Genomic DNA, 21,370 nt, shown 5'->3' on the forward strand with positions numbered 1-21,370 from the left:
GCACTGAGGCTGCCGCCATGGCCGCGCTCGAAGCCACCGCCGTGGGGGCGCTCCTCGTTCTTCGGCAGCCACCGCCAGGGACCTCCACGCGGTCAAGCCCCTCCGCCACACGCGAGGCGCTCCCCAGCGGCGATGTCGAGCGCGAGCATGAGCCGCGGCCGACGAGAGCAGCGGCGTCCAGATCCATCCCCTACGCGTCTCCGCCTCCCGTGGCCCAGCGCCAGTTCGCCGTGAACCGGTCGAACCCAATGGCGAGCCGTCAAGCTCGCCGGAGTTTGTGCTCCGTGGAGAAATCAGGGGGTGGGAAGATGAGTAGGGATGGAGACATGAGGAGAGAAGTGTGGATTGACCGCTGTTGTGGGGAAGGGACAGGGAGGCATTCGGGAGGAGACCTGTATTTTCCGAAGAGACAATAGCCAAAGTACCACCCGTGAAAACCAAACATGCCAAAATACCACTAGTAAAAACCAACTTGCCAAAATAGCACTCACTTTAGTTTTCTCTAGCCAAAATACCACTAGTTCATAACTGAGACCAACATCATCCAAAAAAGACTTGCACGCCCTTACCTCTTCAACACAAAATGGACATGGACACAGAATGGTTCTCACAACACAATATAGCAATTAGCAAAAGAGCACCTCCTGATCACATACACCATTCTGCTACTAAGCATGCAAGCACAGTTGCAAACAGTCATCGTACCATAGGATAGGAGTACTTGCTCCGGTTACATAGCATCTAATTAATTTGCTACAAGTTATAATAAAAACAGTTAGAACTGCAACTGACTAAGGAAATGCAGCTCTCTGCTCTCCCTGATTGATGAACCAAAATCCATATAACTGCAAGTTGAAAATGATATTAGTTAGTATTACGACATTTCCTGAATGTAGATGTCCTAGTGTTGGATGTTTTCTTTCTAGTACTACCCACATGATAGCAGAAAAGAAAGGTTGTGAGCAACAACAGAATAACCAACAAGTCACATAACATAAAAGAACAAAGTACGCAACCTGATCTGGAGCGCTCAACATCCAAAAGCTTGCTGATATCCTCCTTCACATGGCATTGCTGTTTTTAGAGAGAATGGAGTAAGGATCAGGATGAAGGCAATTTAGAATCCGAATGTTTTTAGAGAAAATTAATGAACGGAAAAGACAAGTGGCTAGTATAATCTGCATTCCAGTACAACAAACTCATACCATAAGCAAAAGATCATGGTTCTCACAACCAAATGAACTAAACTCACCGAAGAGGGCTAGGAGCAGCAGTTTTGCTCCTTGTAGAGGCACTAGGAGGTGTTGAAGCAATTGCAATAGCTGCTGCCCTTTGCCTTGTCATTGGACTTGTAGGAGTACCAAGTTGAGTACCTTGCTTAGTTGGTGTAATAGGAGAAGAAGTAGCTGCAATGCTTGCTTCAACCTTTGATTTTTTCCTACAGAACAACATTATTAGCAATTAATATGCAAGACATTTGGCAACAAGTGAAAGGAATTTGGACTCATGAAATAATTACCGTGGAGGAGGAGTAGCATCTCGGTCCGCGTCACTTTCAATCTCTGGCTCCTTGCATGTCTTCCGAAGATGACCTAATGCTCCACACCTTTTGCATTTATGTTTTCTGCCGGTTCCACCTTCGGTGTAATTCCTTATCCTCCTAGTTCTTGGACGTCCAGCACTTTTGGTAAGCTTGGGAGGGATCATATCAAATCCAGGATTTACCTTGGGCCATTGGGACCTGCCCCTAATTGGCATGAGAATTCCCTCATATGCCGCTTTGAACCTTGCCACTGAGAAGCACTCATCAATATAATCCTCAAGCTTGGCTTTTTTGGAGAATATGAACCGAAGAGCATGTGTGCATGGCTTACCACAAATCTGCCATCTCCTACGAGAGCACTCATTTTTCTCCAAGTTAACGGTGTGCCTCCATCCATTTCCTGAAATCTCAGCTATATTTGGCGATGCTCTTGCTTCCAAATAATGCAGCCCCTTGCTTTTCAAATTCAACTCCTTTATCACACTAGGTAGTATGTAACCTAGAAGCGCACCGGCAATGGCTCTCCTTTTCTCTAACAATTTCATTATCATTTCCCTAAGGTTGTCCAAAAGCTCAACCAATGCAAGCTGCTTCATGTCCTTAATCCAATTATTGAAAACTTCTGCCAAATTATTGCACACATACTCAACTTTTGTCATTGCTGAAAATTTGCTTCTTGTCCACACACGGTTGTGATGCATGTTCAAATAGGCTATTGCTTCGGCGCTTTGTGCTTGTATTTCTGCCATCCTGAAAGCATGCTTCTCTACTTCATATGTCCAAGCTGCAGGCCACATATTATCTAGTATGTCACCTTTGAACTTTTTCTTGAAGTTAAGCATTAGATGCATCATGCATTCTCTATGTTCACAATTTGGGTAGACCTTAGAAACGGCATTCTCCAACCCCTTACATGCATCTATATGGATCGCAAGCCCTTGTGGCTCTCCAATGGCCAATTTCAGCTGCTCCATGAACCATACCCAATTTTCTGTATTTTCTTTCTCAAATATTCCAAATGCTACCGGAAACATCCAACTATGCCCATCCACACCAATTGTGGCTGCCAATTGTCCGGTATATTTCCCACTAAGAAAAGTTGCATCAACCCCCAAATATGGTCTGCACCCTGCCAAAAATCCATCAATGCATGGCTTGAAGGCAATGAACAACCTATTAAAAACATGCACAATGTCACCCTTTTTGTTGGTAGTTGTTTTTATGTCTATCTCAAATATACTTCCAGGATTGGCTGCCAACAATTCGGCTCTGAAGTTCCACAACTGCTGAAAATTCTCCTTATATGTACCTTCCAATTGATCCTTTGCACGAGCTCTTCCTTTCCAAACATCGGTGTACTGAAGCTTAATATCATACTCCTTTTGCAAAGTTTCTCTAAGTTGTTTTGCACTCACCGTGGGATTCTCCTCAAGTGCAGCCCTCCCTTTATCAGCAAGCCAATCTCTATTTGCCATTCCTTTGCTGCAATTGGTACTCCCACAAGTATGGCCAAAAGGAAGTTTCTTTACCTACAATAACATTAAGAAACATAAGTGCCTAAACAACAGTAAAAAGAAAGAAATCAACAATAACATGAGCCAAAGCAAGAAGCAAACAACTGTACTATCCATACCATGAAAGTTTTAGTGTTCGGTAACTTTGAGGCATGTATCCTCCATGGACAATCCTCATCAGTGCAATTAGCCCTAAATCTCTGAGTGTCACTATACTGCGTGCCAAAGGACCAATCTTCTCTAATTGCTAGTTGTCTCAATGCAACTCTAAATGCTTTAGAGTTAGGAAATGTGGCTCCTACTTCAATTCGAGGATTGTTTTTATCGTGGATATAAGTAGGAGCCATATTGTTCGCAAGTAAAGCCTCATCATCCCCTCGCACATGTTGTGGATCATAAGAGTTGTCAACATCCAGGGTTCCCAATGGAACTCTTGCAGCCTTTGGCTCGACATTTTTCTGTGGTGTGGCATCCTCCTTTGATTCAGCATTCTCCTCAGGCAAATAGGTGTTCTCCTGATTCCATCCCACAGGCTCATCATCCTCGTACTCTCCTTCATAGGCTTGCTTCGGCCAAGCAAAGAATGGAGCGTGAACCGACTGATCATCCATCTCCTCAGTCATGACAGGAGCAGGTTCATTGCGTTGCTGTTTGCTCTCAATGGTCACACCGAACCTTAGTACTTTTGTGTTAGAATATGTATCAAACAATTGAGCTATCTCTGATTCAGAGATCAATGGGACGACATTATCTCCGGATCCATACCAAATGGTCATTCTCTGATCAGCAGACCATTTGTACCTCTCCTCCACAACCTCCTTTATCCGTGCCACAGACAAGCCCCGACCGGCCATAAAATTCCATGTTTTGCCCCTTGTGTACACTCTTCTGCCATCTACAATCGTCAAGTAAGACTGGACATCTATTTCTACTTTGAAATCGCCCATCGAATCTGAAACACGCAAACAGAGGCTCATCATCTAGGAGCATTCACCATTGACAGTAGATACTAGCACCATTCACAGTAGATACTAGTTGCTAGAGACAATACATACTAGCAGGTAGAGACTACTACAGAATTGAAATGTTAAATTATTTTAAGAAAGTTGTATCCCATTGCTTCTTTTCCACAAAAAAGTCTATATATACCTGACAAAACACCAAATATTCCCATCCACTTGCAATGAAAAATATCAAGGATTTGCTGCACTTGAAATGAAAAATACTTAGTTAACAGGGGAAAATCATACAAGGTTGAGGGCCCTGGGAGGATGGCGTTGAGCTGCTTGGGAGAGACGAGTCGGAAGCTGCTGTCGAGGGCCTGGGAGGGCGGCGTCGGGAGCCTGGGAGGCCGCCCCAGCAGCTGCCGTGGAGGACCTGGGAGGACGGCGTCGGGCCTCGCCGGGGTCCTGTGAGGTCGGCGTCGGGCCTCGTCGGGGTCGTTGGAGGCCAGTGTCGGGGGCCCGGGGAGGGCGGCGAGGCCACAGACCGCGGTGCTGGGTGGTCAAGCTAGGGGAGGGCGGTGGCGCGAGCGGAAGGGCGGCGGAGCGAGCGCCGGCGCGCCGCCATGAGAGTGGGCTGGGAGGAGGAGGAGGATACGGGAGAGATGTGTACGAGTCTCATCTCTTTAGGTTTACCGGGGGCATTTTGGGAATACCAGAAAAAGTGACAAGTTGCTAACGGTTTGACTAACAGAATTTGTTTGACATCTAACGGGAGTGCTATTGTGGCCTGAAAAACTGAGAGAAGAGTGCTATTTTGACACTTTGGTTTTTCATAGTGGTATTTTGGCACTCGTGGTTTCCATTAGTGGTATAGTGGCAATTCTCTCTTTTCCGAACGGAGAACAAACATGACGTGGCTGTCTCCATGCTCCAAGATTAGTGCCAGGAATCAAACGGCAAAGACAACGTTCGACCCGAAAAATAAAAACTGGCACGTTCGGAGTTATTTATTCCGTTGTTTTAGCATTCTCACTCTCCGGTTTCAGCATCATCTTTCGCCGGTTCCAGCAATTTTGAAACTATATGTGGCCCCATAGCTCATGTCCTTACGAAAATCATGGATTTTCCTTTATAAAACGGAAACACTAACGCCCACACGTGTGGGCGTTCCCCAACTCGCCCACATGCCTGGATCATCGTTCACTACTTTTTGCACGAATCTTGACACGAAAAGATGGATTTGGTTTGACACGTAGGACAAGTCCCGTGTGTGGCGTGTAGGCAGTTCGTCCGCACACCTGTTTTGCTCCGAGGTCAGCGGTTGCGAGTCGGGGCGTGCGGTGGAACTGCCTTAGCGCCCGCACGCCACGCCCGACTGCGGTTGCCGTCTCCCGCCACTTGCCACTCGCGCTCCCCTCCCGGTTCATTACTCCCCTCCCATTCATTACTCCCCAACCCACCGTCCACACCAGTTGCATTCGATTGAGGAGAAACCGAGAGGAGAAGGCGACGGCGGCGGCGAAAGAGTCGACCGCATTCGCGGCCGTTGGTGGGGTTCGCCGGACCGGAGCGTCGTCGGCGGGGCAGCAGCAGATTGAAGGTAAGGCTTCATCCGTGCTCACATTCATGCCTGCGATTTCTGTCGCCCTCCCATCTGTGGTCAATCTTCCGTCGAGTTTCCTCGAGATTTCCAGCCGATTCGCGGTACTCCGGCGTCCCCGTCTGCGGTGGAGTCCCGTGCTTGCCATTTAGAGTGGCATTGCGCAGTTTCCTCGCCACCGCGGTGGCAGTCATGCCGGTGTGGCTCGCCTGGTCTGCAGCCGCATCTGTATATTGCCTGTGTTTGTGCGGGGATTTTCTTGATGTTAGTTTTGATTTTGCCTCGAAATGCTATGGACATCAGTGTAGGGCATTTTTTGTTGTTGAATTTAGGGTATGATTGTTGCGATTGAACCCTAGATCTAGTTAGGTGCATTTCAAACTGTAGGATAGTGGTAGTCATGGCATTTTCAACAACTACCATCACTGATGGCAACTAATTTTCTGAATCAACCGTGCCAGTTGCCATGTTAGTTGTAGGATAATATCATTTTGTGAGATCTAATTCAGGGAGTAATTTTTGTGTATGATTTCTACCTATAGGTAGTTGCATACTTAAGTGTATGATCATGGCAGTCATGGCAATTTTCATTGCATTTGTTTACTCAGGACTATGCTTCCAAGTGGCAACTAATTTTGTGAATACACCATGCCTGTTACCATGTTATATGCAGGATAATGGCAAATTCACTGTATGATAGACTTAATTGCGTTTGCCATGCTGACTTGTGATAGCTGCACATGTTTGAATGTATTACATGGCAACTCATTTTTATATGACTCAGGGTGTTAGTTGCCATATTATATGTTGTGCAGTGGAAATTGTCTGCCCTTTTTTTTGAAGTGCATTGTGTTAACATAGCAACTTGAAGCTAGAAGATGTGATGTGTACATTTTTATGAAGCCAATGTGTTGGTTGCCACATTTCATGTTGGGCAATCCTAGGGGGTGGGTGTTATTATGCTCTGCCTCATTTGCCACTTTAATTGGAGCCAACATGGCAAGTAGATTCTGCTATCTGGCAACTGCTTCCTTCAGAAACACATACACGTCCAGTTGCCATGTTCCTGCAATTTGCTTTTCCATTTGATTATTTTTCTGCATTTTTGTGCATGTTCAGCACATGGCAATTACTGTCATCTTCAGATGCTTAAACTTTGGGGCAACCATCGAGTTTTCATTTTTGTTTGTCGATGATATCCAGTGAATATTTTACTTTATGCATTTCTTTCCGTATCCGTTGGCTGTGTTTTCATTTCACCCTAACGTGTGTTTTGTTCTTACCATAGCACAATGGCTCGTGGCGACCAACAAGATGATGATGATGACTTCATGGATGTACCGCAACAGAATCGCGCGACTGGTCAGACAAAAGATGGCTATGAGGTCACTTTCCACCCCATATGTTTTAATGTCACATTGAGTTTTCAATCTTCCGTTAGAACTAAATTTTCATGACATTGAACATGGCAACAAATGATCCTTTTTCTGTTATGCAGAAGAAGAAACGTCATTGCAATAGGGCTTCGTAAGAACGCCTGACTATATTGAACAATGGATTTAGTGATGAGCAGAAGGGAGCTACCGGTGAGATGGGGATGCAGGCTCTGATGGATGTTCGATGCAAGAACCCAGTGAACCCTGTATGCGACTGGCTCGGTGAGATTTATGATCCTGCCTCCAGAGAATTCGTGATTCCGGGACGGGGAAAAGACTGCCTTTGGATGAGGAATCTGTGTTCTGCACTTTGGGTGTGCCCAGTGGAGAAATCAAAGTCCCGTATGAGGTGAATACTAAGATTAAGGAATCCTTGTTCGCCCGTTTGTTTCCTGGGATGTCATCCATGCTGAATATGACTGTGCTGGCAACTTCGCTGGAGGGCATGAAAACCCATGGCGAGGTATTTAAGATGAAGCTGCTCATGTACTTGATCTCAACTGTCTTTGCGCCTACCACGTCTCTTCGCCCAAGCAACAAGTGATTCCCCATCCTGGTGAATGCTCTCTCTACTTCTTTTTCCCTTCAATTTTTTTGATTTTGATGTTATCTGGAAGCTAGTCACTGCTAGTTTTTTTCATGTTTTTATTTGAACGCTGATGCGGCATGACTTTTTTATCCTGAAATTGTGTTGTGCAGGCGAAGCTGAAAGACGTCAAGAACATGAATTGGTGTAAATTCATCGCGGACTTCCTACATGATGCATTCACGCCCAAGATGTACCAGAAGGGTTGTCGCTTGCACCTAATGGTATTTTTCCCTACTCTTTTGCAAATACTCATATCACAGTTCAATGTTTTTCCTAAATCAACATCGCAGCTGTTGATAAGTGTGAATTGTACAAGATCGTGCATGGCAACCATACAAGATCGTGCATGGCAACCCTTTGTTTCTTTTTTTATGTGAATCCTTTTACATGTGAAAGTGACTTTTGTTTGATACATGGCTTCTGTAGTTGCTGCCTACAAGGCAATAGCATTTTTCAACAACACAAAAAATTGTTCATTTCATATATTCAATCTTTTTTATACAATCTACATGTCAACCATGATGCTGAGCTGGTGGCAGCTACCAGCATAACAAGATGGCAACTGCCAACACAACATGATGGCAACTAACATACATAGATGGCAAATCTTTTTCGTCATTCTCTTCAACTTGATGACTCAAGGAAACTACATAAGCTACTTTTTCACCATAGCATGATTGCAACTGACATAGCTTTCTTTTTTATTGTGTATACCAGCATTTTTCAACAACACAAAAAGTATTCATTTCATACATTCATTCTCTCTTGTACAATTTGCATGGCAACTATGATGCTGAGCTGGTGGCAGCTACCAGCATAACAAGATGGCAACTGCCAACACAACATGATGGCAACTAACATAGATAGATGGCAAATCCTTTTCTTCATTCTCATCAACTTGATGACTCAAGGAAACTACATAAGCTTCTTTTTAACCATAGCATGATTGCAACTGACATAGCTTCCTTTTTATTGTGTATACCAGCTCATGTACGTCGATGCTCTTGATCTGTCCACCGTTGACTTTACTGGGATAGGAGGCCCGCCGCCTGCACATAAGTTTGCTGTCTCTGCATGGACGGACGCTGCTGTCAAGGCTGTGCTTGCCACAGACAGGATAACTGATACGAAATATGGGAAACTGCAGGTTAGTTCTGCCTTCTTTCTTGCACGACATTCTTCAATTTAGATGTTGCATAACATATGAAAAAAAATCCCCGTACGACAATCATTTATGGCTAACAAGAGATAAATACCTTGGCAGCCATGGCTGTCTGCACATGGCACCCATGTCTGACCCCATATGGCAACTCCGCCGTCCGTGTTGAAACTCATTTTTTCCCTCTTTTTGCAATACATGAATTGTTAGTCACTGCATCTTATTTCTCTCTTACATCTTAGTTGTTTTTTGCTGCTTTCCAGCTGATGGCCAAGCATGCTATAGACTACAGTGTGTTTGGTGGGCCACAAAACTTTGGCAAGTGGATGGATGTGCATTCAGCTCCATCTTGTCCTACTGAGGTAATCAAGGATGTTTATTTTGTTTTTTGAAATTGTTTTTCTCTTTGCATTTTTGATATATCTCTTATGGTTGTTTTGGTTTTTTTGTTCTTACGCACGTGACTCTAATATCTTTGGTTATTCCTACTTTTTGTTTTTGTGCTCAGGCGAGGGCACCTGTTGAGCATCTAGTTGGGTAGTTTGCTTCCGGCATGACCAGCTTGCTCGGGAAGTTGGTTGAGGGTTGGACGACACTTAATGGCTCTGACAGCGACGCGGTTGCAAGGCAGTTCACATCATTCGTTGGAGAACGGACACATCGACCAACTGGTTGCCGTGGCCGGTACGACTACAACAGCTCACAAGAGCTCCCTGAAACGCAAGATGATCTAGATGGAGACGCTGGTCTCGACAAGGACGGTGACGATGACATGGAGAATGTGCAACATGCAACCGACGATGATGAACATGTTGAAGTTCGTGTAGGTGGTAAGAAGGATAAGGCTGTACCAAATGTTCCGCCACCGCAGGAAGCAGTTGAACAAATAGTTGCGGGAGACACGGGGGTGTCGCGCTCAAAGAGGGGCAGGGCTCCAGAGGATGTTGGGCAGGGATTTGTTAGCAAGAGGTCTAGGACCGATCCCGTAGCTGCTAGGAGGAGGTTCGACATCTATTTAGTGTTTTGTTTGTCCCTCCTTTTTAACAGACCGACCCTTTTTTTCATTGTTTGCTAAGTGCGGCATGATTTTTTTGTCTCACACTTGGTATCCTTTTTTGCCATTTTTTCTACATGCAGTGAGGCGACAGCTGGTGGACGAGCAGTTAAGAAGAAACAAGCACCAACACCAACCCGTGTTTCTTCCCGATTGAACAAGGGTGCTCCCACTGCTGGTGACACCACTTCCACTAGGTCATCACCTCGTACGCCGACGTCCAACACCGGGGATCCTGTCGTGTTGGAAGACTTGAGGAAGACAACCAAGAAGTAGGTTCTCCCTGGTTTTCATTGTCATAGTGCTACTTTTTTGCTTGATGCATTTTAGATCATACACAACTTTTTTACTTGATATATTTATGTGGCAACTACCGTCTGCTTCTCATGGCAGCTATCTAGCTTGCCACATGGGCTACTTCCATCAGTCCCACATGGCAACTACTGTTTTTTTCATGATCTACTATTTTGCTGCATGGCAACTCCTGCTTGTTATGTATGGCAACTGCTAACTAGAACACATGGCAATTCTTATTCCACTGATATGGCAACTAGCAGCTTTCCACTGTCATCCACCACCTACATTGTCATGTGTGCTCATCCATACCATGTTCTCAAATGGCAGCTCTGGCACATCACGCATTTTTCATTTTTATGATGACTACCATGGCAATTATTTTGTTCACTTTTTTATACTCTTCATGTGCTTTCTTTGCAGGGTGAAGAAGACTACTACACGCGTGGCCACACGCAACCCTAGAGACCCACTCGAACGCATTCATTCCAAGCTGTCGACAAGTGGCAACTCAGATGTTCATGAGGCGCCAGTCGACAAAACTGCTGCTCTATCAGCCACTGTTCCCACTAGCTTTGATGCAAGCGGCCAACCATCTCCGCCGGTTGCAGATGTGCAGACTACAACAACAGGCATCCGTACATCTGGGAGTGATGAGTCAGTATCTGCCAGGACTGCTGAGATATTGCCCACGCTGGTGGCAATGAGGGATGCTGTTGTGACCCATGCCACCCGATCAGCAAGTGTCGAAGTGGACGCTCCTGGGAACAACCTAAAAAGGAAGATCCCCCCTCATCTGATACGGATTCCAAGCGTGTGGCTGGTGGCACTTCTGCGTCCACAAAAGAAGGGGCTGCGGCCACATTTCAGAATGAGATGCCATCCACAGGTGAGACTCATGGCACAACAGCTCCAGCTTCTGGTGGTCCAGAGGCTGCTACGGCGAGCGTTGCGCGAGTTGGTCTTCCACCTAGGCGCCGTAGGCCCCGCAAGCATCCTACAGATGAAGGAAATATGCCCTAGAGGCAATAATAAAGTTGTTATTTATATTTCCTTATAGCATGATAAATGTTTATTATTCATGCTAGAATTGTATTAACCGGAAACTTAGTACATGTGTGAATACATAGACAAACAAAGTGTCACTAGTATGCCTCTACTTGACTAGCTCGTTGAATCAAAGATGGTTAAGTTTCCTAGCCATAGACATGAGTTGTCATTTGATTAATGGGATCACATCATTAGAGAATGATGTGATTGACTTGACCCATTCCGTTAGCTTAGCACTTGATTGTTTAGTTTGTTGCTATTGCTTTCTTCATGACTTATGCTATGAGATTATGCAACTCCCGAATACCGGAGGAACACTTTGTGTGCTACCAAACGTCACAACGTAACTGGGTGATTATAAAGGTGCTCTACAGGTGTCTCCGATGGTACTTGTTGAGTTGGCATAGATCGAGATTAGGATTTGTCACTCCGATTGTCGGAGAGGTATCTCTGGGCCCTCTCGGTAATGCACATCACTATAAGCCTTGCAAGAAATGTGACTAATGAGTTAGTTGCGGGATGATGCATTACGGAACGAGTAAAGAGACTTGCCAGTAACGAGATTGAACTAGGTATTGAGGTACCGATGATCGAATCTCGGGCAAGTAACATACCGATGACAAAGGGAACAACATATGTTGTTATGCGGTTTGATCGATAAAGATCTTGATAGAATATGTAGGAGCCAATATGAGCATCCAGGTTCCGCTATTGGTATTGACCGGAGACGTGTCTCGGTCATGTCTACATAGTTCTCGAACCCGTAGGGTCCGCACTCTTAACGTTCAGTGACGATCGATATTATGAGTTTATGTGTTTTGATGTACCGAAGGTTGTTAGGAGTCCCGGATGAGATCACGGACATGACGAGGAGTCTCGAAATGGTCGAGACGTAAAGATTGATATATTGGAAGGTTATATTCAGACACCGGAAGAGTTTCGGGGTTCATCGGATAAATATCGGAGTACCGGGAGGTTACCGGAACCCCCGGGGGAGTATATGGGCCTATATGGGCTTTAGGGGAGAGAGAGGGGCTGGCTAGGGCTGGGCCGCGCGCCCCCCAAGCCTAGTCCGAATTGTACTAGGGGGGAGGGGCGGCGCCCCCTCCTTCCTTCTCCTCCTCTCCTTCCCTTCCCCCTTCTCCTACTCCTACTAGGAAAGGGGAGTCCTACTCCCGGTGGGAGTAGGACTCCCCCCTTGGCGCGCCCTCCTCCTAGGCCGGCCGACTCCCCCCCCTTGCTCCTTTATATACGGGGGCAGGGGGCACCCCAAGACACACAAGTTGATCATTGATCTTTTAGCCGTGTGCGGTGCCCCCCTCCACCATAATCCACCTCGGTCATATCGTTGCGGTGCTTAGGCGAAGCCCTGCGTCGGTAGCTTCATCAACACCGTCATCACGCCGTCGTGCTGACGGAACTCTCCCTCGAAGCTCTACAGGATCATGAGTTCGTGGGACGTCACCGAGCTGAACGTGTGCAGATCGCGGAGGTGCCGTACATTCGGTACTAGGATCGATCGATCGTGAAGACGTACGACTACATCAACCGCGTTGTCATAACGCTTCCGCTTACGGTCTACGAGGGTACGTGGACGACACTCTCCCCTCTCGTTGCTATGCATCACCATGATCTTGCGTGTGCGTAGGATTTTTTTTGAAATTACTACGTTCCCCAACAGTGGTATCCGAGCCAGGTTTATGCGTAGATGTTATATGCACGAGTAGAACACAAGTGAGTTGTGGGCGATACTAGTCATACTGCTTACTAGCATGCCATAATTTGTTTCGGCGGTATAGTTGGATGAAGCGGCCCGGACCGACATTACGCGTACGCTTACGCGAGACTGGTTCTACCGACGTGCTTCGCACACAGGTGGCAGGCGGGTGTCAGTTTCTCCAACTTTAGTTGAATCGAGTGTGGCTACGCCCGGTCCTTGTGAAGGTTAAAGCAACACATACTTGACGAAATATCGTTGTGGTTTTGATGCGTAGGTAAGAACGGTTCTTGCTTAGCCCATAACAGCCACGTAAAACTTGCAACAACAAAGTAGAGGACGTCTAACTTGTTTTTGCAGGGCATGTTGTTATGTGATATGGTCAAGACATGATGCTATTTTTTATTGTATGAGATGATCATGTTTTGTAACGGAGTTATCGGCAACTGGCATGAGCCATATGGTTGTCGCTTTATTGTATGAAATGCAATCTCCATGTAATTGCTTTACTTTATCACTAAGCGGTAGCGATAGTCGTAGAAGCAATAGTTGGCGAGACGACAACGATGCTACGATGGAGATCAAAGTGTCGCACCGGTGACGATGGTGATCATGACGGTGCTTTGGAGATGGAGATCAAAGGCACAAGATGATGATGGCCATATCATATCACTTATATTGATTGCATGTGATGTTTATCTTTTATGCATCTTAGTTTGCTTAGATCGACGGTAGCATTATAAGATGATCTCTCACTAAATTTCAAGGTATAAGTGTTCTCCCTGAGTATGCACCGTTGTGAAAGTTCGTCGTGCCGAGACACCACGTGATGATCGGGTGTGATAAGCTCTACGTTCACATACAACGGGTGCAAGCCAGTTTTGCACACGCAGAATACTCGGGTTAAACTTGACGAGCCTAGCATATGCAGATATGGCCTCGAAACACTGAGACCGAAAGGTCGAGCGTGAATCATATAGTAGATATGATCAACATAGTGATGTTCACCATTGAAAACTACTCCATCTCACGTGATGATCGGACATGGTTTAGTTGATATGGATCACGTGATCACTTAGATGATTAGAGGGATGTTTATCTAAGTGGGAGTTCTTAAGTAATTTGATTAATTGAACTTTAATTTATCATGAACTTAGTATCTGATAATATTTTGCATGTCTATGTTGTTGTAGATAGATGGCCCGTGCTGTTGTTCCGTTGAATTTTAATGCGTTCCTTGAGAAAGCTAAGTTGAAAGATGATGGTAGCAATTACATGGACTGGGTCCGTAACTTGAGGATTATCGTCATTGCTGCACAGAAGAATTACATCCTGGAAGCACCTCTAGGTGCAAGACCCGTTGCAGGAGCAACGCCAGACGTTGTGAATGTCTGGCAGAGCAAAGCTGATGACTACTCAATAGTTCAGTGTGCCATGCTTTACGGCTTAGAACCGGGACTTCAACGACGTTTTGAACATCATGGAGCATATGAGATGTTCCAGGAGTTGAAGTTAATATTTCAAGCAAATGCCCGGATTGAGAGATATGAGGTCTCCAATAAGTTCTACAGCTGCAAGATGGAGGAGAATAGTTCTATCAGTGAACATATACTCAAAATGTCTGGGTATAATAATCACTTGATTCAACTGGGAGTTAATCTTCCGGATGATAGTGTCATTGACAAAATTCTTCAATCACTGCCACCAAGCTACAAGAGCTTCGTGACGAACTATAATATGCAAGGGATGGATAAGACAATTCCCGAGCTCTTCGCGATGCTAAAGGCTGCGGAGGTAGAAATCAAGAAGGAGCATCAAGTGTTGATGGTCAACAAGACCACCAGTTTCAAGAAAAAGGGTAAAGGGAAGAAGGGTAACTTTAAGAAGAACGGCAAGCAAGTTGCTACTCAAGTGAAGAAGCCCAAGTCTGGACCTAAGCCTGAGACTGAGTGCTTCTACTGCAAAGGGACTGGTCACTAGAAGCGGAACTGCCCCAAGTATTTGGCGGATAAGAAGGATGGCAAGGTGAACAAAGGTATATGTGATATACATGTTATTGATGTGTACCTTACTAATGCTCGCAGTAGTGCCTGGGTATTTGATACTGGTTCTGTTGCTAATATTTGCAACTCAAAACAGGGACTATGGATTAAGCGAAGATTAGCTAAGGACGAGGTGACGATGTGTGACGCCCGGATAATCAAGCTACAGTAAAACTCTGCTAGTGATGCCACGTCACCTCCGTTACTGTTTCCAATCCTTCGTTAGTTCAAAACCGATTCAAAAATCAATTCAAAATATGGCAAACAACAAAAGTTTTCAAACATTGAAACAAAAATGTTCGGAGTGAACCAAATATTGCACAGATAATTATGGTGGAGAAACCACACCTTTATAAAATGTTTAAATACTATGAGATGAATAAAACAGTAGCAAAAACAATTATATAAGTGTTATTAAATATAAACAAATATTAAACTAGTTTATTTAGTCACTAAAAACTTTTTACAACTCCGATTTAGGTGTGGGCTTTAAGTTATTATAAAACTATAACTATTAAAGAAATAAAATAAAACAGTAAAGGAAAATAAATAAAAGAAAACACAAACAAAAAAAACAAAACAAAATAAAGAAAAGAGGCCTGCCCCCCCACTGGGCCTCCCAGCCCAGCTAACCGTCCGGCCCAAACCGGCCCACCAGCCATCCCCTTATCCACTCCAGCCCCCCCCCACTCCCCACCGACAACCTCCACCTCCCCACTCGCCCTCCCCCTCGTCTTACTCCTCCTCTGCTTCCCCCCCCGATCCAGATCGGATCGGAGCGTGGGGGGCCCGACCCCGCCGCCTCGTCCCTACGCCTCGTCGCCGGCCGGCGCCTCCTCGTCGCCTGCCCACAGCGCCTCCTCAAACCTCCTCCCCAACCGACGCCCCCCCGACCCGTCGCGCGCCATCGCCTCACCGGCCTCGCCGTCGGCGCCCGGACGCCGCCCCGATCCCGTCGCCCTCGACCCGAGCCGCCAGGATGCCGCCGGACTTCGCAGGCTCGCTTCCCCGACCTCCCCCTCACCGGACCACCTCGCCCCCAGCCACGTCGGATCGACCTCGTCTCCCCTCTCTGCCCCGCCGGACTACATCGATCCGCTGCCCCTGTCGACCTCCGGTCACACGAGCTCGTCCTCCGCCCCTGTGAGCTCCTCCTCCCCCCTCGCTTATTCCCGAGCTCGGTTTCGAGCTCGAGCACTCCCGATGCCGCGCCCGTAGCTCCTCCGCCCAAGTAGTCGCTGTGCTCTGCCCCGCCGAGACCACGTCCTACCCGCGTCCCAGCCGCGCTCGTCGCGCGCTACGGCCGTCGCCCAACTCCACCCCGCCTTGGTGCCGCTCGCTCCGCCTCGGCTGCTACTGTCGCGCCCGCCTCGACTCCCCGCCGGCGCTCCCGCTCGGGTGAGGCCGCGCCTGGCGCTCGCGCCCATCGGGCGCCCGCTAGCACGCCCGACCCGCAAAGCCCCTGTGCCACTGACCTGGGGGCCCCACGGCCCTGAACGTTTAAAAAAAAGAATTAAAGAAAATTATATAAAATAATAAATAATAATAATAATAATAATAATAATAACTTAATTAATAAAAATTAATAAATAAATAAAAATAAAAATAAAAAGAAAATAAAATAAAAATAAAAGTAATTAATTAATTAGTTAATTAATTAGTTAATTAACCCTGTTTAGATTAATATAATTTAATTAATTAGTTTAATTAATAGTTAATTAATTAGTTAACCCTAATTACCCTAATCAGTCTATGACATGTGGGACCCACGTGTCAGATGACTGCTGACGTTAGCATGATGTCATGCTGATGTCATCGCAACACTGTTTTGGATAAGGTTGAATTAAATAATTAATTAAAATTCAGAAAATGATTAAATCTTTAGAAAATCATATAAAATAATCCGTAACCCGGATGGAAATACTTTGTACATGAAAGTTGCTCAGAACGACGAGACGAATCCGGATACGCAGCCCGTTCGTCCACCACACATCCCTAACCTATTGAACCTGCAACATTTCACCTCCGGTTCGTCTGTCCGAAAACGTGAAACACCGGGGATATTTTCCCGGATGTTTCCCCCCTTCACCGGTATCACCTCATACCATGTTAGAACACGTCTAGCTCTGCCTGTTGTCCTGTTATGCACTTGCTTGCTATGTATTTACTGTTTCTCCCCCCTCTTCTCTTCGGTAGACCCCGTGACGATGCTGATGCCCCTGTGGTCGACTACGTCACCGATGACCCCTCCTTCTTGTCTGAGCAACCAGGCAAGCCCCCCCTTGATCACCAGATATCGCCTATTCTTCTCTATACTGCTTGCATTAGAGTAGTGTAGTATGTTACTGCTTTCCGATATCCTATTCTGATGCATAGCCTATCCTTGCTACTACTGTTGTTACCTTTACCTGCAATCCTACATGCTTAGTATAGGATGCTAGATTTCCATCAGTGGCCCTACATTCTTGTCCGTCTGCTGTGCTATACTATCGGGCCGTGATCACCTGGGCGGTGATCACGGGTATATACTTATATACTATATACATGACACATGTGATGACTAAAGTCGGGTCGGCTCGTAGGAGTACCCGCAAGTGGATCTTTGTGGCGGAGCGACAGGGCAGGTTGAGACCGCCTAGGTGAGAGGTGGGCCTGGCCCTGGACGGCGTTCGCGGATACTTAACACGCTTAACGAGATCTTGGTATTTGATCTGAGTCTGGCCATTTGGTCTATACGCACTAGCCATCTACGCGGGAGTAGTTATGGGTATCCCGGCGTCGTGGTATCAGCCGAAGCCTTCTTGACGTCAGCGACTGAGTGGCGCGCGCCGGATTGGACTGGAACGCCACTAGGCTAGGTCTGCTTCCGGCCGCGTACGCAACGTGCAGGTGTGCATAGGGCGATGGGCCCAGACCCCTGCGCGCATAGGGTTAGACCGGCGTGCCGACCTCTCTGTTGTGCTTAGGTGGGGCTGCGACGCGTTGATCTTACGAGGCCGGGCATGACCCAGAAAAGTGTGTCCGGCCAAATGGGATCGAGCGTGTTGGGTTATGTGGTGCACCCCTGCAGGGAAGTTTATCTATTCGAATAGCCGTGTCCCTCGGTAAAAGGACGACCCGGAGTTGTACCTTGACCTTATGACAACTAGAACTGGATACTTAATAAAACACCTCCTTCCAAGTGCCAGATATAACCCGGTGATCGCTCTCTAACAGGGCGACGAGGAGGGGATCGCCGGGTAGGATTATGCTAAGCGATACTACTTGGAGGACTTCAATCTACTCTCTTCTACTTGCTGCAAGATGGAGGTGGCCAGAAGCGTAGTCTTCGACAGGATTAGCTATCCCCCTCTTATTCTGGCATTCTGCAGTTCAGTCCACTGATATGGCCCTTTACACATATACCCATGCATATGTAGTGTAGCTCCTTGCTTGCGAGTACTTTGGATGAGTACTCACGGTTGCTTTTCTCCCTCTTTTCCCCCTTCTTTACCTGGTTGTCGCAACCAGATGCTGGAGTCCAGGAGCTAGAGATCCCGAGGATGATTCTACATGGAGTTCGGCTTCGAGGAGTAGTTAGGAGGTCCCAGGCAGGAGGCCTTGCCTTTTCGATCGTTGCTACTTTTGTGCTAGCCTTCTTAAGGCAAACTTGTTTAACTTATGTCTGTACTCAGATATTGTTGCTTCCGCTGACTCGTCTATGATCGAGCACTTGTATTCGAGCCCTCGAGGCCCCTGGCTTGTATTATGATGCTTGTATGACTTATTTATGTTGTAGAGTTGTGTTGTGATATCTTCTCGTGAGTCCCTGATCTTGATCGTACACATTTGCGTGCATGATTAGTGTACGGTCAAATCGGGGGCGTCACACGATGCGCGTAGGTGGTTCCAAAGTCGATGTGGTCGCGGTCGGCATGCTACCTCTACATCTACCTTCGGGATTAGTTTTAGACCTGAATAATTGTTATTTGGTGCCAGCGTTGAGCATGAACATTATATCTGGATCTTGTTTGATGTGAGACGGTTATTCATTTAAATATGAGAATAATGGTTGTTCTATTTATATGAGTAATATCTTTTATGGTCATGCACCCTTGAAGAGTGGTCTATTTTTATTGAATCTCGATAGTAGTGATACACATATTCATAATATTGAAGCCAAAAGATGCAGAGTTGATAATGATAGTGCAACTTATTTGTGGCACTACCGTTTGGGTCATATTGGTGTAAAGCGCATGAAGAAACTCCATTCTGATGGACTTTTGGAATCACTTGATTATGAATCACTTGGTACTTGTGAACCATGCCTCATGGGCAAGATGACTAAAACTCCATTCTCCAGAACAATGGAGCGAGCAACAGATTTGTTGGAAATCATACATACTGATGTATGTGGTCCGATGAATATTGAGGCTCGCGGCGGGTATCGTTATTTTCTCACCTTCATAGATGATTTGAGCAGATATGGGTATATCTACTTAATGAAACATAACTCTGAAACATTTGAAAAGTTCAAAGAATTTCAGAGTGAAGTGGAAAATCATCGTAACAAGAAAATAAAGTTTGTACGATCTGATCGTGGAGGAGAATATTTGAGTTACGAGTTTGGTCTTCATTTGAAACAATGCGGAATAGTTTCGCAACTCACGCCACCCGAAACACCACAGCATAATGGTGTGTCCGAACGTCGTAACCGCACTTTATTAGATATGGTGCGATCTATGATGTCTCTTACTGATTTACCGCTATCGTTTTGGGGTTATGCTTTAGAGACGGCTGCATTCATGTTAAATAGGGCACCATCTAAATCCGTTGAGACGACGCCTTATGAACTGTGGTTTGGCAAGAAACCAAAGTTGTCATTTCTTAAAGTTTCGGGCTGCGATGCTTATGTGAAAAAGCTTCAACCTGATAAGCTCGAACCCAAATCGGAGAAATGTGTCTTCATAGGATACCCAAAGGAGACTGTCGGGTACACCTTCTATCACAGATCCTAAGGCAAGACATTCGTTGCTAAGAATGGATCCTTTCTAGAGAAGGAGTTTCTCTCGAAAGAAGTGAGTGGGAGGAAAGTAGAACTTGATGAGATAACTATACCTGCTCCCTTATTGGAAAGTAGTTCATCACAGAAAACTGTTCCTGTGACTCCTACACCAATTAGTGAGGAAGCTAATGATGATGATCATGACACTTCAGATCAAGTTACTACTGAACCTCGTAGGTCAACTAGAATAAGATACGCACCAGAGTGGTACGGTAATCCTGTTCTGGAGGTCATGTTACTTGACCATGGCGAACCTACGAACTATGAGGAAGCGATGATGAGCCCAGATTCTGCGAAATGGCTTGAGGCCATGAAATCTGAGATGGGATCCATGTATGAGAACAAAGTGTGGACTTTGGTTGACTTGCCCGATGATCGGCAAGCCATCGAGAATAAATGGATCTTCAAGAAGAAGACTGACGCTGACGGTAATGTTACTATCTACAAAGCTCGACTTGTTGCGAAAGGTTTTCGACAAGTTCAAGGAGTTGACTACGATGAGACCTTCTCACCCGTAGCGATGCTTAAGTCCGTCCGAATCATGTTAGCAATTGCCGCATTTTATGATTATGAAATTTGGCAAATGGATGTAAAGACTGCATTCCTAATGGATTTCTGGAAGAAGAGTTGTATATGATGCAACCTGAAGGTTTTATCAATCCAAAGGATGCTAACAAAGTGTGTAAGCTCCAGCGATCCATCTATGGACTGGTGCAAGCATCTCGGAGTTGGAATAAACGTTTTGATAGTGTGATCAAAGCATATGGTTTTATACAGACTTTTGGAGAAGACTGTATTTACAAGAAAGTGAGTGGGAGCTCTGTAGCATTTCTAATATTATATGTGGATGACATATTGTTGATTGGAAATGATATAGAATTTCTGGATAGCATAAAAGGATACTTGAATAAAGAGTTTTTCAATGAAGGACCTCGGTGAAGCTGCTTATATATTGGGCATCAAAATCTATAGAGATAGATCAAGACGCTTAATTGGACTTTCACAAAGCACATACCTTGATAAAGTTTTGAAGAAGTTCAAAATGGATCAAGCAAAGAAAGGGTTCTTGCCTGTGTTACAAGGTGTGAAGTTGAGTCAGACTCAATGCCCGACCACTGCAGAAGATAGAGAGAAAATGAAAGGTGTTCCCTATGCTTCAGCCATAGGCTCTATCATGTATGCAATGCTGTGTACCAGACCTGATGTGTGCCTTGCTATTAATTTAGCAGGGAGGTACCAAAGTAATCCAGGAGTGGATCACTGGACAGCGGTAAAGAACATCCTGAAATACCTGAAAAGGACTAAGGATATGTTTCTCGTTTATGGAGTTGACAAAGAGCTCGTCGTAAATGGTTACGTCGATGCAAGATTTGACACTGATCCG

General features: G+C 45.8%; 1 protein-coding gene across 1 annotated transcript; it reads right to left on the reverse strand.

Annotated features, from left to right (window-relative positions):
- Positions 1-901: 901 nt before the first annotated feature.
- On the reverse strand, positions 902-2,052 carry LOC123050407 (uncharacterized). Its single transcript, XM_044473209.1, has 3 exons — positions 1,520-2,052; positions 1,253-1,438; positions 902-1,074 (listed from the first exon to the last, which is right to left on the reverse strand). Exons 1-3 carry the CDS (start codon positions 1,756-1,758, stop codon positions 1,062-1,064), a joined length of 438 nt encoding a protein of 145 aa, XP_044329144.1. The 5' UTR covers positions 1,759-2,052; the 3' UTR covers positions 902-1,061.
- Positions 2,053-21,370: the final 19,318 nt, after the last annotated feature.

This window comes from Triticum aestivum, chromosome 2D (genome assembly GCF_018294505.1).
Source record: "Triticum aestivum cultivar Chinese Spring chromosome 2D, IWGSC CS RefSeq v2.1, whole genome shotgun sequence".
Lineage (NCBI taxonomy): Eukaryota > Viridiplantae > Streptophyta > Magnoliopsida > Poales > Poaceae > Triticum > Triticum aestivum.

Excerpts from the sequence above, each read along its gene's own strand:
- LOC123050407 (XM_044473209.1), bottom strand. The coding sequence starts at position 1,758 with ATGCCAATTAGGGGCAGGTCCCAATGGCCCAAGGTAAATCCTGGATTT. Across the intron at positions 1,439-1,519 it reads GATGCTACTCCTCCTCCACG|GAAAAAATCAAAGGTTGAAG; the intron begins GTAATTATTTCA and ends GTTGTTCTGTAG.